The 14,732-nt window shown below is 44.3% G+C and overlaps 1 protein-coding gene across 1 annotated transcript; it reads left to right on the top strand.

Annotated features, from left to right (window-relative positions):
• The first annotated feature begins 10 nt into the window (after positions 1 to 10).
• ZW10 (zw10 kinetochore protein) lies at positions 11 to 14,413 on the top strand. Its single transcript, XM_075774339.1, has 16 exons — positions 11 to 180; positions 563 to 697; positions 1,535 to 1,636; positions 1,826 to 1,903; positions 2,028 to 2,187; positions 2,895 to 3,044; positions 3,618 to 3,809; positions 4,468 to 4,631; positions 5,409 to 5,591; positions 6,062 to 6,300; positions 7,323 to 7,394; positions 8,122 to 8,291; positions 9,510 to 9,640; positions 10,133 to 10,264; positions 11,290 to 11,492; positions 12,492 to 14,413. The coding sequence occupies exons 1-16, from the start codon at positions 64 to 66 to the stop codon at positions 12,610 to 12,612; spliced, it is 2,349 nt and encodes a 782-aa protein (XP_075630454.1). The 5' UTR covers positions 11 to 63; the 3' UTR covers positions 12,613 to 14,413.
• Positions 14,414 to 14,732: the final 319 nt, after the last annotated feature.

Genomic DNA, 14,732 nt, shown 5'->3' with positions numbered 1-14,732 from the left:
GGCATCGGCGCCGGCGCCGTCCCGTGGTGCTGTGCGGCGGCGGGCGGCTGCCGGAGCGGGGCGATGGCGGCGCCGGCGGGCTCGCTGGTGGCGGCCGTGCTGGCGCACTCGGGCCGCCTCGACAAGGAGGACTTGGGCACCCGCATCGGGCGGCTCTCCCGCCGCGTGGAGGAGCTGAAGGCAGGGCCGGGAACCGGGGGGCGGGGGGAGCTGGGGGGGGGGGGGGGGGGCGGGGGACAGCTGGAGCCTTGGGGAGAGCCTGGGGGGGCGGCGGCCCCGAGCTGCCCGGCTGATGCCGGGTTTGCCTCCGCCCCGGTCCGATGAAGCCGGAGCGTCCGTCCCGGGCGCTGGTGTCCGGCGGTTCTTTGGCCGGGTTTTCTAGCAGCCGTGCCTTACCGCGCAGGGCGGGGGAAGCGCCTGGCGAAGAGCGCCGGTCGGCCTGGCCGCGCAGCCCCAGCAGCTGGTTCGGCCCAGGGTGCCCCAGGCCTGGAGAGGGTCGCTCCCCCCTGCTCGTGAAGGTCGGCCTGAGAGTGACGGTGTCCCAACGCTCCCTCTCCTTCAGGGAGAAGTCTGCAACATGATTAACAAGAAGTATAACGAGTTCCTGCCCAGCATGCAGAGCGCTGAGGACTTGGTGTCGCAGGTGGACGGGCTGTCCAGCAACATCGACCTGCTGAAAGCGGGGATTGAAAACGAGGTGACAGCGCGGTCATCCGCGGGGGCTCTGGTAGATGCCGTTCGGTTTCAGCCCAAACCTGTAGGACCTCCCCATCTTGGGGTGTTGCCGGGGGACTGGGGAAGGAGGACTCCTGACTAAGAACCTCGGATGCTATCACCCCTAAAAAATGCGTTTAGGTGACACACGCTGCAGAGGTAGGTGTGTGTCGGCACATCGGGGTGTAAGCAAAGAACTGTCATTAAGCGACTGGCGTCTTTGCTCCCTGTCGAACAGTTGGAAAAGCGTGTCACACAGCTCTGCTTCAGACAGGAGAGAGGGTTCAGCCTTGCATATCACAGTAAGGTGTGACCCGGTAGTGGACCTGCTGAGCGTTGGTCCCACAGTGATTTTGGGCAGAATGGCAACCTAAATCACAGCTGTGTGCGTTCACTGAAGTCCTTAAAGAGAACATGAGCAGCTCTGGCAGGCTGGATTGCAGACCCACTCGCTGGTTTTTGCTGCTTTGATTGACTTTCCAACATCTGGGGCTCTGCAGCGCTGTTAATTGAGATTTAACTTTTGGCTTAGTTCAAGTGTGGTTGCATGTGGCTGTGTTAAAGGAACACTAAAGTCCTTTTGACTGCTTTTTGAGACTAAATTGCCTTACAGTGCCTTTAAAAACTTTGTTAAAAGAGAAAACAGTTTATAAGTGTTTCCAGTGCTTATAAGGATCTTCCTAGCAAGGAGTAAAATGGATGGAGCCTTTTTCCTCCTCAACTAATTACTCTTAAATCTCACATCATTACACTTTTAAGAGGAAATGTGTCTGGATAACATGTGCTTGCTGTAAATGAACTGAAAAGTTTGTTATTTTAGGTTCAACGTGATCTAAATGTCGCTGTTGCCGAATTTACTGAACTGAAGCAGCAGTTGGAGCGAGACACACTGGTTCTGAGTATTCTGAAGAAGCTACAGGAGGTGAGGAGGGGGAGCAGCTTAAAATCATTAACCGGTAGTTATCATGTCTGCTGCTCAGTCTATGGCATTATCCTGGGCTTCTCTTTTGAATAATTATCTATGACCCCCCTGTCTCTAGCCATGTTATTTAAAAAAATGTAGTCTAATAGCAGATATGCAGCGACTTATGAATCTATTTGATTGTTGCAGTTTGATACAGCTATTAAAGAGTACAATACTGCATTGCTGGAAAAGAAGTATGTCGCAGCAGCTCAACAACTGGAGAAGGTAATAATGACTTCTTCAGCATATGACAGTACTGTTCGTCTATGCTTCCAGTAAATTTCACAAGATGCTTTTTATTAACAGGGGTAACAGTTACCCACGTTTTGTGTTTGATCTTTACCACCAGGCGCGAAGCAGCCTGAAAATGCTGGAATCCCGCAAGGGCTTTGAGCTGAAGATCCTGAAAGCACTAGGCACAGAGCTCACAGTGCAGACACAGAACATGCTCTATCATCTCGGAGAAGAATGGCAGACATTGGCTGTATGGAAGCTTCCTCCTTCCAAAGGTACTCACAGTTCTAATTCGTTTCACTATGTTTGCTTCACTATTTGAAATGGCTGGTTTCAAGCTCCTACAAGATTGGAAATGCAGCAATACTGTCGAACTAAGGTTGGTTTAAGGAGCTCTTTCTGCCGTTTGCATAACCTAATAAGTGGGAGCGATGAGTAGCAGTATTCTTTGGACATCACTCCACTGCTGGAGTATTTAGGTGCTACCAGAAGCAATCCGATGTAGTCAGTAGATTGTAAACAGTTTTGAAGGTTCATCTGCCTCATCTGTGGTATTCCTTAGAAAATGTTGAAGCAGAGATCAGAACAGCTAATTGCAAGAACTGCGCAAGAGTCTGTTGCTGTCTGTGTTGAAACACAAATTTTTCCTTTGGAAAAGGATAAGCCTTTTTTCTTTGGATTTGACGTGAAATGGGGAGAAGAGGGCAAGGAAAGCAGTTGTCACTAAATGTCATTCAATTGCAAGGTGACTGAAATGAGAATTCTAGGTCATTGTAAGAGACCGATTCTCGTTCTGTTGTCCTGCACTGTAACACAAGGAACTCTGTGCGCTCTTCTGACACTCTTACAGGAACTGCATTCTGTGGAAATGGGGAGAGGTAGAATATTGCTTTAGGTGCCACCTGTGAAATGCGGTAGCTTCTCAGATTTGCTCTTTCTCACACCGCGCTCTGACAGAGAGATGGTTCTTCTTTTTCTTTAGAAAGCAGCGGCCTGGAGTCAGCGATGCATTCAGAATTGCACTTACGCACAGTGCCATCCAAAGAGGAGGAGATTGCTGGCCCACCTGTTGCTTCTGTGCTGCAGGCATTTGCTGTCCTAGGAGAACTGCACACCAAGCTTAAAATTTTTGGTAAGACAGACCGTGGATACAGATAAACATACCTGTGGTAGCCTGAGTTCAGACTTGCTTTGAGATGGATATTGAAATCCAGTTCAGTGGATTTTGACTTTCTTATCAGTTTACTCTAGTGTCCTGTTTTGATCTGTAGCTATGTGGTTTCATGGTCTGCTGTTTAAAGAATTTTTCCAGTTACAGCCTCCTCATCTACCTAGAGCAAGACTGTTGGTTTCAGGCAGCCTCTGGGCTTCAGCATTCTCAGGTGTTGATAAAATAAATCGGGGAGTATGGCAGATGCTAGGACAGGATTTCACGCTTCCAGCTATTTAAGTTGTTTTTCACGCTATATTAAATATGCTGCTCTTTGTTAGGCCTCTGTATGTTTTACATGAGCACAATGGTCATTAGTGAAGCCAAATGCAGCATTTTACCTCCTTAACTGTTCCCTTTTTACAGCTAATCAAGAGAGTGTTTCTTCCACTTCATGTGAAGAATCTCTATATCCAAAATAGTCATGGCTGAGCCTCACTGGAGCAAAAAGCCTGCCCTCCTGCTGTTGGAAAACATCTGTTTTTCATTTCTCAGGCCAGTTGCTGCTGAAATACATCCTCAAGCCACTGATTTCGTACCCGTCTCTTCAGCCGTTCACAGAGGAACAGTCAGATGTATTCATCCTACGTTTTAAGTCCAAGGAGCCTAACTTGGATCATTCCTCTCCTATGGAGGTTTTTGACAAGATCAAGCTTATTTTTGAAGTTCTCCACAAATATCTGCTGAGTAGGTCATTTCTCTCTTTTGGAATTAGACCTTGTTCATGTAATTGGAGCAGAAACTTGCTAGAACATCTGGTTGATAAGCTGTATTGAATTATGTGTAAGGTCTAAGCAGCTTTTTAATGTTAACTTGCTATGCTGTGCTCTTGAACAGCCTGGCACCTTGTCAAACTGGACTTAGAGGTGACCCAGCATTCACAGAGCTGGGAAGATGAAGGAGGAAAGTATTTTGGCTCAAAGGGATCAAGAAATTAATTTTTTGGTAAACGTTTTTTCTTATGAACCTGTCACTGCATTGAAGATCTCTGCATGCTGCAGGTCTAAGAGGTGGAAATCATGATGCAATCCAGGGAGCTCCCTCGGTCAGGCTGGTCACATGCAGGATCTTCCATTGCCTAGAAACTGGCCTGGGCTTTGCCAGCATTTCACAAAATAAACCTGCTGGGAAAGTGGGCGCAGTTTACACAGAAGCTAGTTGGTTTTTGATGGGGTGGATGATTCCACAGGCCCAGCACGTGGCCTGGATAAGAAGAATACCTCTATTATAAGATTATGGAACAGTTGATAGATGCTGTTCTGACAGGAAGGACCAAATGAACTGGTGAAGGCTGTGGTCCAGGAAGCAGGTGTATTAAACTCCATTTCTGTTTTCTTGAATTCAGATGTGCCTCTTGAGCAACCTGTGGAAGATAAAAAGGAGTGCAGAATTACACTCGCAGAACTGCTAGGTGATATGATATGGGAAGAGTTATCAGACTGCCTCATTCAGAACTGTCTGGTGAATTCAATCCCAACCAATAGCAGCAAACTGGAGCAGTATATAGAGGTAGGTCTCAAAATTCAGATCCATGTGGTGGAAACGCCACATGGCCAACTTCAACAAGAAGCTGTGTTTTGCTACTCTAGAATTGCGTATTTCTCTCAGTTAAGCTGTGGCGGCCTTTTCCTGTCACGTTAAGTATGCCAGGTCTCTGATCCATGGAACTCGGGCCATATTGAGCTAAGACCTGGAGGGTTTCAGGGTGTGCGATGCAAGGCGCTTGTCTGAGCCTCTGTGAGAGGCTGAAGATGATGATGTGGCAGTGCTGCTTGCCCAGCTGGCTTCCTGAGGACTGATTGCTCTGTTTGTATGTGGTATTAAGAATCACAGGGTTTTCTTGCACAGGCCACGTACATTTTTTAAAAACTACATACATAAAACAGAACTTACTGCTAGTGAAGAATGCCAAAAGCTCCTTTTCCTGGAGAGGGGGCTGTTTCAAATAGAAGCAATCGTAGGATAGATCTCCCAGTCCCTTTATCCCAGGTAGCCCAGTGTAATGAAGTTTGATCATCTTGCTTCTCTGGTTTTTCAGTTAGGTTGCCAGTGCAGTCAGGGGGGACAAACCTGCAGTTTAAACACTGTATTATTGTGCGATCACGGCCCCCAGCTGAGCCAGCTCTTTCCAAAAGATTGCTGAAAAGCTGTTGGATGGTTAGTACCTTCTAAAACCTAGGTTCATCCTTTGCTTTCAGCTGAGTGAAAGAGTTTATACTCAGCTTTAATTTTGTTTTTGATTTTAGGAAACTATGTTAATGTAGAATATATACCTGCTTTTCTCAGGTGATTAAATCCACAGAGGAATTTGAAAAAGCCTTGAAGAACATGCAGTTTTTGAAAGGAGACACAACTGATTTACTGAAATACGCCCGTAATGTCAATTCCCACTTTGCTAACAAGAAGTGCCAGGATGTGATTGTGGCAGCCAGAAACCTAATGACCTCAGAAATACACAATACTGTAAAGGTAACTGTTGATGCAATACACTTTTTCTGTGTGGGAAAATAGCTTAGCTGTTGAAGAAGGCTTGTCTAGAACAGTAAAGTCCTTTTTTTTTTTTTGTGGAGCACCGATTACTCTTGATTATTTGGGGATCTTGGCAAAACAACAGTTTCAAAGCCTTTTTTAATAGTGCTCAAGTAGGGTATTTCACTAACAAGATGCTTCTTAAAATACTTGAAGTTTGCATTTATAGCATAAGAAAAGTTAGAGGATTACTTACAGAGTTGCTTGTAGGTATGCAACATTATATAGATCATTTTGTGGTCTGCTGTGTTGTTCATAAGCCAGGAGACATCCAGCTGTCTTAGGGGACTTCTGGAGCCCTGTGTTTATCTTGAATCTTAAATCTCTATCATTCAATGTTTTGTAGTCTTGCACAGTCTCCTTTCTGTGAGCTTTGAATTACATTATATCTCTCTCTTGTTTTCCCTTAGATCACACCTGATTCCAGTGTAGCCCTACCGAGGCTTCCTGATCCTGGGGCAGGAGATCACTTAAAAATGCAAACAACTTCTAAACTTCTGCATAATGACACGGTGAATTTGGAGAACGAGACTAAACTGAGCCAGTACACGTTTTCTCTGCCCACATGCCGCATCAGTTCATCAGTGGAGAAACTGATGGAGCTGGCTTATCAGACCCTGTTGGAGGCTACAGCCAGCACAGATCAGTGGTAGGAATTCTATATCCGCGGGTAACTCTTAGGTATCAGATATTTATGGCCTTTGGCAACACCAAGCATCTGTTAATTGAGTAAAAGAACTTTAAAAGAACAGAAGATACTTAAAAATTAGAGTCAGTCGTGAAAGTTACTCTCTGTTTTGGCTGGAGGATGCATGCCTGGGTTCGTGCAGTAGGCTGGTACAACAGGAAGAGCTGCAGACTGTGTTCCCTGTGGTATTCAGGTTAAGCAGCCTTTTGGACTTGGGTTTTCAGGGAACATTCAGGTACACTTTGTTGTATTTTAGTTATTAAAGCAGTGAAAATATGGTAAACTCCCTAGTGTGCACCACATAGTTCACAGCTTCACTTTTTTAGTTGGGAGAAATGCTACTGCAGCATTCACTTCAATGTTTTATCTATCTTCAATGTCAGTTGCTCAGAAAAATCAAAACCATTTCTTTTTTTCAAAGCAAGTGATAAATGATGGCACCCCTTCTGAGGTGAGTTCTTGCTTTATGTGTGCTGGGTGAAAGCAAAGAACTCCAGCTCTGCATCTGGCAGGGCTCCTCAGAGAAAACAGTTAAACGTTTTGAGGAACCACATGCAGTCTGTTATAAAAACTGGAGACCACAATCCCAAGGAAGGGGAGTTGCCTAGGTACTGAATGCCCTTCAGTATACCCTGGCAGAGAGGGGGCTGACTTTACACACTCCTGGTGGCAGAAGGGACACCGTCCCCTTTGTTCCTGGGATTTCATGTATCTCCCTTCTGACATGTGGTCTGAAGCTTGTCGTTTCCACATTGAACTTAGAAGGTCATCACAGCTTTTCTGAGAAGCCTTTGTGAATTTTCCAGAATGTTGCCTTTGTTGACGTCGCTGTAATTGATCTTGACAATCTAATCTTTGTGCCAGTATTTCACTGCCAGTGCTTCGCTACTAATAAAACCTTGTTTTGGAGAAGGTGGAGGGACACTTGTGAACAAGATGTTAATTCCACTGACAAACTAACGTGAACCTTATTTCCCTTGTAGCTGTATACAACTCTTCTACTCTGTGCGGAATATATTCCAGCTGTTCTATGATGTAGTGCCAACATACCACAAGTAAGTGTCTGTGTGTGTATTACCTAGGGCCTGTTTTGGAGAGAGAACAATGCTATTGGAACAGCCCCACTTGTCCCCAGTTTGTGCACCGCAGCCAGATATCACGAAGAGCTTCCTCTGGCAGCAAAATACTAGTACTCTTAATCTGGTATTAAATTTTACCTGCTGCACAATAGGTGCTTGAGAGTTTCAGAGTTGGCAGTCTTACGACTGAGGAGATAGTTGCAGTTTTTATAATGGTTGTGTTTGAATCCAGTCACGTAACTTTGACCCCAGGTCTGATGCAGAGATTTTTTTCATTATGTTTTTCCTGTAAAAAAAACCAGTAATGAAGGTTGAAAGCATATAATTCTGTCAGAGAACACAGGGGTATTACTGAAAAGGACTTCTCTCTCTTTTCCTCCCCATCATGCTATAACAAAGTACCTTCCTGTTTGAAAGCCCATTGCTAGAAACAATGTGGATATAAGTCATGGTTTGAATGCCCAAGTGCCATTTCACTAGCTGTGAAACCCCTTTCGTGTAAGTTCTTGTGTGGATGTGCTAGGAGATAAAATGCCTTTATTCATAGTGATGCCTTTATCAGGCCTTGCCCACACTTAGTTACTTGCAACATTTGTCTGAGACAGACCTTGAGTTTCTCTAGGGTAGGTGTGACAATTTTTTTCACAGAGCCAGGTCTAAATAAATACCTTTCTTTCTTTTCTCTTCCTCCTTCCTGGGACAGAGAGAACCTTCAGAAATTACCCCAGCTGGCAGCCATTCACCACAACAACTGCATGTATATTGCTCACCACTTGCTCACCCTCGGACACCAGTTCCGATACCGCCTGACTAACATCCTGTGTGATGGAGCAGCTACTTTTGTAGATCTGGTACCTGGTTTTAGGAGACTTGGTAATTTTACCTTTCACTATTGAACTATATTGATGGGTGACATGATAATTAATCTTGGCATTTGTTGCCAAATAATTTAATGTGTGGCTATTGACTCAAGCAGTGGATTGTTATTTAAGAGTTTTGGACAAGTAGCAAGGACACTTTCTAAATTGGGAAGTCTGACAGAGCATTACAACTTTAAGCAAGATAGCTGTTCAGGGCTTGACTCTGAAACCCAAATCTTCTTGTCCAGCACATGGTTCCAAGAAGAGTTCGTTATCCAGTGAGATGTGGCACTCAGATATTTTGGGATCTGCTGCTCAGTCATTTGATACTCTCTTTAGCTTATTCTATGAAACAAATTCTGAGGTAAGTTTGTGTGATGGTTTAACCCCAGCCAGCAACTAAGCACCACGCAGCCGCTCACCCGCTCCTCCCCAGTGGGACAGGGAGAAAATCAGAAGAGTGAAGGTGAGAAAACTTGTGAGTTGAGATAAAGACAGTTTAATAGGTAAAACAAAGGCCGTGCAGGCAAGCAAAGCAAAACAAGGAATTCATTCACCACTTCCCATCGCAGGCAGGTGTTCAGGCATCCCAGGAAAGCCAGGCTCCAGCACGCATAACGGTGACTTGGGAAGACAAATGCCATTGCTCCAAATGTCTCTTCCTTCCTTCCTCCTTCTTCCCCAGCTTTATATACTTAGCATGATGTCACATGGTATGGAATATTCCTTTGGTCAGTAGGGGTCAGCTGTCCCAGCCGTGTCCCCTCCCAACTCCTTGTGCACCCCCAGCCTCCTCGCTGGTGGGGTGGGGTAAGGAGTAGAAAAGGTCTTGACTGCTCAGCAGGAACAAAAACATCCCTGGGTATTGACACTGTTTCCAGCACAAATCCAAAACATAGCCTCATACTAGCTACTATGAAGAAAATTAACTCTACCCCAGCCAAAACCAGCACAGTGTGACAGCGCCTAACAGAAGCCTGTCATCCATAGTTAATTCTGTGCCTTGGCTCTTTTTCAAAAGCGTAGTAGCAACGCAAGCTGCGCAAGAGCTTACCAAATATGTGACTAGGCCTGGTTAAATTTGCTCTGAGAGACTGTCTAGAAACTGGAAATTCCTTTAAAAATAAAACATTATAGCAAGTTCATTATTCAGCACTTACAGTCTCTAAATTGGCAGAGCAAATTTAATAATTGCTTAATTGCCTGTCTCTACTTGTTTTTGCTCCTAAAGGGATGGAGTGTTTTCTGGCCCAGATGCGAGTGCAGAAAGGAGAAATCCTGGAGAGGCTGTCAAGTGCCAGGAATTTTTCTAACATGGATGATGAGGAAAATTACTGTGCAGCAAACAAAGCAATAAGGCAGGTAAGCAAGGCAATCAAAGCCAGATAACCCGTTGTCTGTATATGCTGTCCTTGGGAAGGTAACGTATGTAATCTCAGTCCTGGCAACTGTGCAGCATGTCAGCAGAGTGGAACTTTTCAAAACAAAAATTTTCTGGCATGATTTTTTTTTGCCCTGGGCTATGTCTTTTTGTAAAATTGGAGCATGCTGAGTTCAGTTCCTCTTGCTCCAAGTTGAAATGAAAAGCTTCTTAATCTTGAGCTTTTATCGTACGTTTGTAATGTTTTTCATTTTTCAGGGAAAAGATCTGTCACACTTTATGATCCCTAATGCAAACTGAAAATGTAGCTTTTTTCCCTCAGGAATTTCTGCTCTATGCAATAGCAGGATAGTTCATTACCTTTTGCTTCTTTCAAACTGGTTTCTGACCATACACAATCCTGTATCGTTTGGTGCCTCTCTATGTTCTTTTTGATACCACATCATAGATAACACATAGCTGTTATCTTCCAGGTATTGCATCAGTTGAAAAGACTGGGGAAAGTTTGGCAGGATGTCCTTCCAGTGAACGTATACTGCAAGGCTATGGGGACTTTACTGAACACAGCGCTCTCAGAGATCGTCACTAGGATTGCTGCCCTAGAGGTAACTGCATGAGATGAACATGGTGCGAACAGCTAGCATTTCTGACCTCTAGAAGTTCTTCCCAAGATCAAGTTTCAGGGAAACAGTTATCTTCCATTGAAATTACGATTGTGGTCCTGTCTATGAGAAACGTTCAAGATACCAGTTACTCACATCCAGTTGAGACTGTACATACTCTTACAGCAATTCCATGACTCCCTAGTCAAGGGGAGAGTCAGGGAAGTGGCCGTGATTTCATCCTAATTTGGATTTAGGTGTGTCACTCCTACTGTAAACATTCCTATGACTCAGTCTCCATCTTTGTTCAGGGCACAGGCATTAACTCTTGTCCCAAACTCCATCTATTCCAATACATTATCAATCTGTGCATCTCCAATGAACCTCTCCATCCTGTCTAGGCACCAGATGCTGAAATACCTGTGCAATTTCAAACTGAAATTCTTCTCCATTGAAATCTCCATTTGACTCCCAATACTGTGTTAAAGTGATTGTCAGGTTACCTTGGGTCAAGTACAACTATCTTATTACATTTCTTAATTAAAATATGTTTTCACAGCAAATGATAGAAATTTGCTAGTGCATCTGTTCTAGTTGTAGTCTACATCCAAAGAGCCTTCCGCTGTGCATTAGGCCAATAAAGCCTCTTTTGCCCAACAGCTAGTTTACAGGACACTTCCTTGGGCTATGCCTGCCAAAAAGCTTGGCTTCCATCTTTGGGCTGGCAATGCCCGAGCAATTTCCTTGTAAACTGTTCAGACCATCATAACACCTCCACAGTGAAATGCTTGCTGTTGCACTAAGATACCGTTTAGAAGCACAACCCTTGTTTTGAGGCAATCATCGAGAACTTGTTGAAATAGCTATTCATTAAATAAGTTGTATTAGCTTGAGACTGTTAAATGTGATCTAAACCACTGCTTTCATCTTCACACACAGAGCCAGCCACCTTTTTTTCATTTCACTCACTGCTTGGCACTCCGCAAATATAACTAACTGCTCCCCTGTTAACGTTTGTTCAATTCTAGGATATCTCTGCAGAAGATGCAGATAGGTTGTACTCCCTCTGTAGGACCATGGTGGAGGAAGGACCCCAAGTTTTCACCCCACTGCCTGAAGATGACAAAAATAAGAAATACCAAGAGGAAGTTCCAGTCTACGTGCAAAAATGGATGACGTTCAAAGAGCTGATGATCATCTTGCAAGCCAACCTCCAAGAAATAGTAGATCAGTAGGTGTCTTCCTCTCTTCCTTTTCAGCTAGTTCTTCGCCCCAATAACAGGGAGCTGGGAAGTGGTCTGACATCAGCAGGGCACTGCACTCAGGGGACTGTGTTCAGACAAAAGGCAATCACTGTTAATAAGGATCAGATAACTGCTCCTAGGGCTGTTTCTTGGCTGGTGTGTTTATAGTCCATTTCAAACTTGCTCATATGTTCAGCTGCATCCTGTGAAGGAAAAAGCAACAGTAAAAAAAAAAAAAAAAGTGCCATGGGAGATTGTGCGTGCCCCTTGGCTTCTCGTAAGTTCCTAAGTGTTTCACGGTAGGCAGCCTGGCATTTTGCCTGCTGCTTTTGATGCTAGCCACGCCTTGCCGCTCTAATTGTTCCATATGATTGGCCTCTGCTTTTTAGATACTGTTGCTTGCTGCTTTTAACTTGCAGTGGGGGATTCATCTGAATTATATGTGAGGATTTGCATCATTACTTCTCTTACTTTAGTTGGCATGAGTTGGCAGAAGCTAGACATTCCCTGTTCACAGCTGCCTCACACATACATCGGAATGGCAAGAAAACCTAACTGTCCTCAGCAGGCTAAACTGAAAAGGTACCAGCCATGGAGAAAGCACACAGGGAAGGCAGTTCCTCTTCTGTGCCCTGCTCATTGCTGCTGTTTGGAACCATGTTAGACACCAAAGTTCCCAATTCTGCTTCCACCTGGCCATAAACTACTTGGTTTGGGAGGTGAATGGGAATTTTGCAGACAGGCTTCACACTCATTTTGGAGAAGGAAAAGGTACAGTTTGTAATGAGTGCAAAAATCACCTCACAACCTGTCACTTTATATACTTAGCTAAACAATTCTGGACTCAAGTTGCATGCAGCTAATAAGCTGCTAACTGGATTTGTTTTGCCTTCAGACTTACTCCTGTAACAAGTGCTCAGAAGACTTGGTTTAATATGACATTTCTGTGCAGTTTGGTTAAATAAAGATCTTTCTCTCCTATGTAGGTGGGCAGATGGGAAAGGGCCTCTTGCAGCTGAATTCTCTGCAGCTGAAGTGAAGAGTCTGATCCGAGCCTTGTTCCAGAACACAGAAAGGAGAGCAGCAGCACTGGCCAAAATTAAGTAACTCTTTACTCCTACACGTTGCATCTTCTGAGAAAGTGAGAGCAGACCAAGTCTTTCAAATATTTTTTGAATTTGACCCTTCTTGTTCATACTGGTATAAAAAAAAAAGCTTAGCATTAGGTAAGTGCTTCCTGGGGGCTTGACTGAGGGAGACATTTCCTAGCTCAATATTTGTAGGGCAGATAGGGTGGCTGTATGAGTCTGGGACCAGAAAAATCAAAGGTGGGTAACACATGGACACTGACTGCTTATGCTCCATCTGCCAGGCAGACAGAGTTTGGGCTTGAAAAATGTAATCTCCTGCCATGCTCTCCAGAGGTGTTCTGCCCAGATCCAAATTTTCCTTCATGAGCTGGTGGGTGTACAGTCCTGGTGAAAAAAGGATGCTTTTTGTCATATGTGCTAATTTCTGTTCTCTAGGATTTCATCTTCCTGTTAAGCCCAGCAGAGGGAAATAAAGCAAATCTTCTAGCCAACATCTCTTTGTGAGAATAGGCACTGATGGGCGTCATGCAAGGCGCTGTATAATGTCATCTCAAGCTTCCTTCCTTAAGGGTCTTGTAGAGGGATTTTTATTTCTCGAGTGACTCTCTATCTATGCAGTTTTACATCAGGGGGCCTGTAGCCCCATTGTGTCTTACCTCTTCTGTCCCTGCAAATTACATGTGAAACCCACAGACTGCGGTAGCTTTTGATATCCTTCTAAGAATGCTGAAGTGCCAAACTTTGCTCTTTCCCAGCTCAGGTTTCCCTGAAGAGCAGACCTCAAGAGAGTGAAAGTTTGGGGCCTGGGGGGGGGGTGGGGTGGTGTTGGAGGGAAGAAGAGATCCTGTTCAGAGCAAACTGTTTATCAAGTCACAGGGTTTTGAACAAGTGGCAAAATTCCTCTTGGCTTTATTTCTCATGGAAAAATCTCTTAAAACTGACTTAGAATTTTTCAATCTCATTTTGCCAACTGTAGAAGCCAGTTCAGCTCCTTCCTTTATCTTTTTGTTGTGCGTGAACTAGGTAGGTCTGGCATCTGCTGTCTTTCTGGTAGTAAATTTTCTGTCCTTTATGAATAATGAGAGAAATGTAAATGAATATAAAAAGGGAATGAAGCGTGCGCTCATAGCATTATCTTTTAAGTTAAAAAAGGCTACGTTTGAGACTTTGAGAAACGTACATTTCTTTTAATTGAAAAACTCACCAAGAACGTTCCTTAAAACACAGCCCAGAGGCCAAGATGTGCCAGTTGCCGCACACACGGAACAAAGGATTTCCTACCATGTAGTGCTTACAAAAGTTTTGATCACAGAGCGTAATGTTTTAATCTGTTATTTACTGTCATATCCTTTTCATTTGCACTTTTGTCTGATTTCTGCTCACCTTGCCAAGCATTTGTGCAGGGCCTGAATCGCAGCTGGCTTTCACATTGCACCTACGTCACTGCAGAACCAAATAGCCATTCTGCCTGCCGGGTCGGCCGAGCACAGCTGTGGCAGGTGGTGAGGAGACCCTTCTGTTTCTGCCTTTACCCGACAGGGAGGAGGCAAATGCAGTCAAATGGGAATGCTGCAAGAGAGATAGCGAAGCAAAATGTGACTGCCACTTGGAATTCTAGCTTTTTCTTCTCTTCCTCTCCATGTAATTTACCTGAAGGCTGAGAGTGGTCCCATAACACTTGCATCTCATGGGATCCCCCTGCCCCCTTAGACATAGCAATCCAAAACCCCATGTACTTTGGAAAACACCACTTCTCCCACATGGATTGTTCACAGAAATGTAATTTGCTATTTTCTTTAATAAACTATTTATACTGAGCATGTTTTCTAGTGTCTGTCTGGGGATTCTGTTAGGGTTATAGTAACACAGTACAAATTAGTCGTGGACTGCTCTCCAGTTACTACGTGGAAAGGGCAAAGTGTTGCTCTCTGAAGTCTCTCCTTGCTTTTTTTCTAGTAGATGTAGACACAAAAAAAAAAAGCAAGCAAAAAAGGAATCAGTACCATAAAAGAGATTATCCCAGAGGTTCATGTGTCAAGTGTGAGCATAGGGTAGTGAAGGCAAGAGTTAAAATAGGATACTTAGCACTAGGATTTGTCTATGCAAGATATGTGGCTGTAGGTCAGGCTGAATATT

This window comes from Balearica regulorum, chromosome 23 (genome assembly GCF_011004875.1).
Source record: "Balearica regulorum gibbericeps isolate bBalReg1 chromosome 23, bBalReg1.pri, whole genome shotgun sequence".
In the NCBI taxonomy this organism is placed as follows: domain Eukaryota; kingdom Metazoa; phylum Chordata; class Aves; order Gruiformes; family Gruidae; genus Balearica; species Balearica regulorum.
Note: the sequence above shows the minus strand (reverse complement) of the source record. Positions and strands in the feature narration are given on the sequence as shown.

Coding starts and splice junctions, on each gene's coding strand:
- ZW10 (XM_075774339.1), top strand. CDS start 64: ATGGCGGCGCCGGCGGGCTCGCTGGTGGCGGCCGTGCTGGCGCACTCG. Junction 6,301..7,322: donor ACAGCCAGCACAGATCAGTG/GTAGGAATTCTA, acceptor TTTCCCTTGTAG/CTGTATACAACTCTTCTACT. Junction 10,265..11,289: donor CTAGGATTGCTGCCCTAGAG/GTAACTGCATGA, acceptor GTTCAATTCTAG/GATATCTCTGCAGAAGATGC.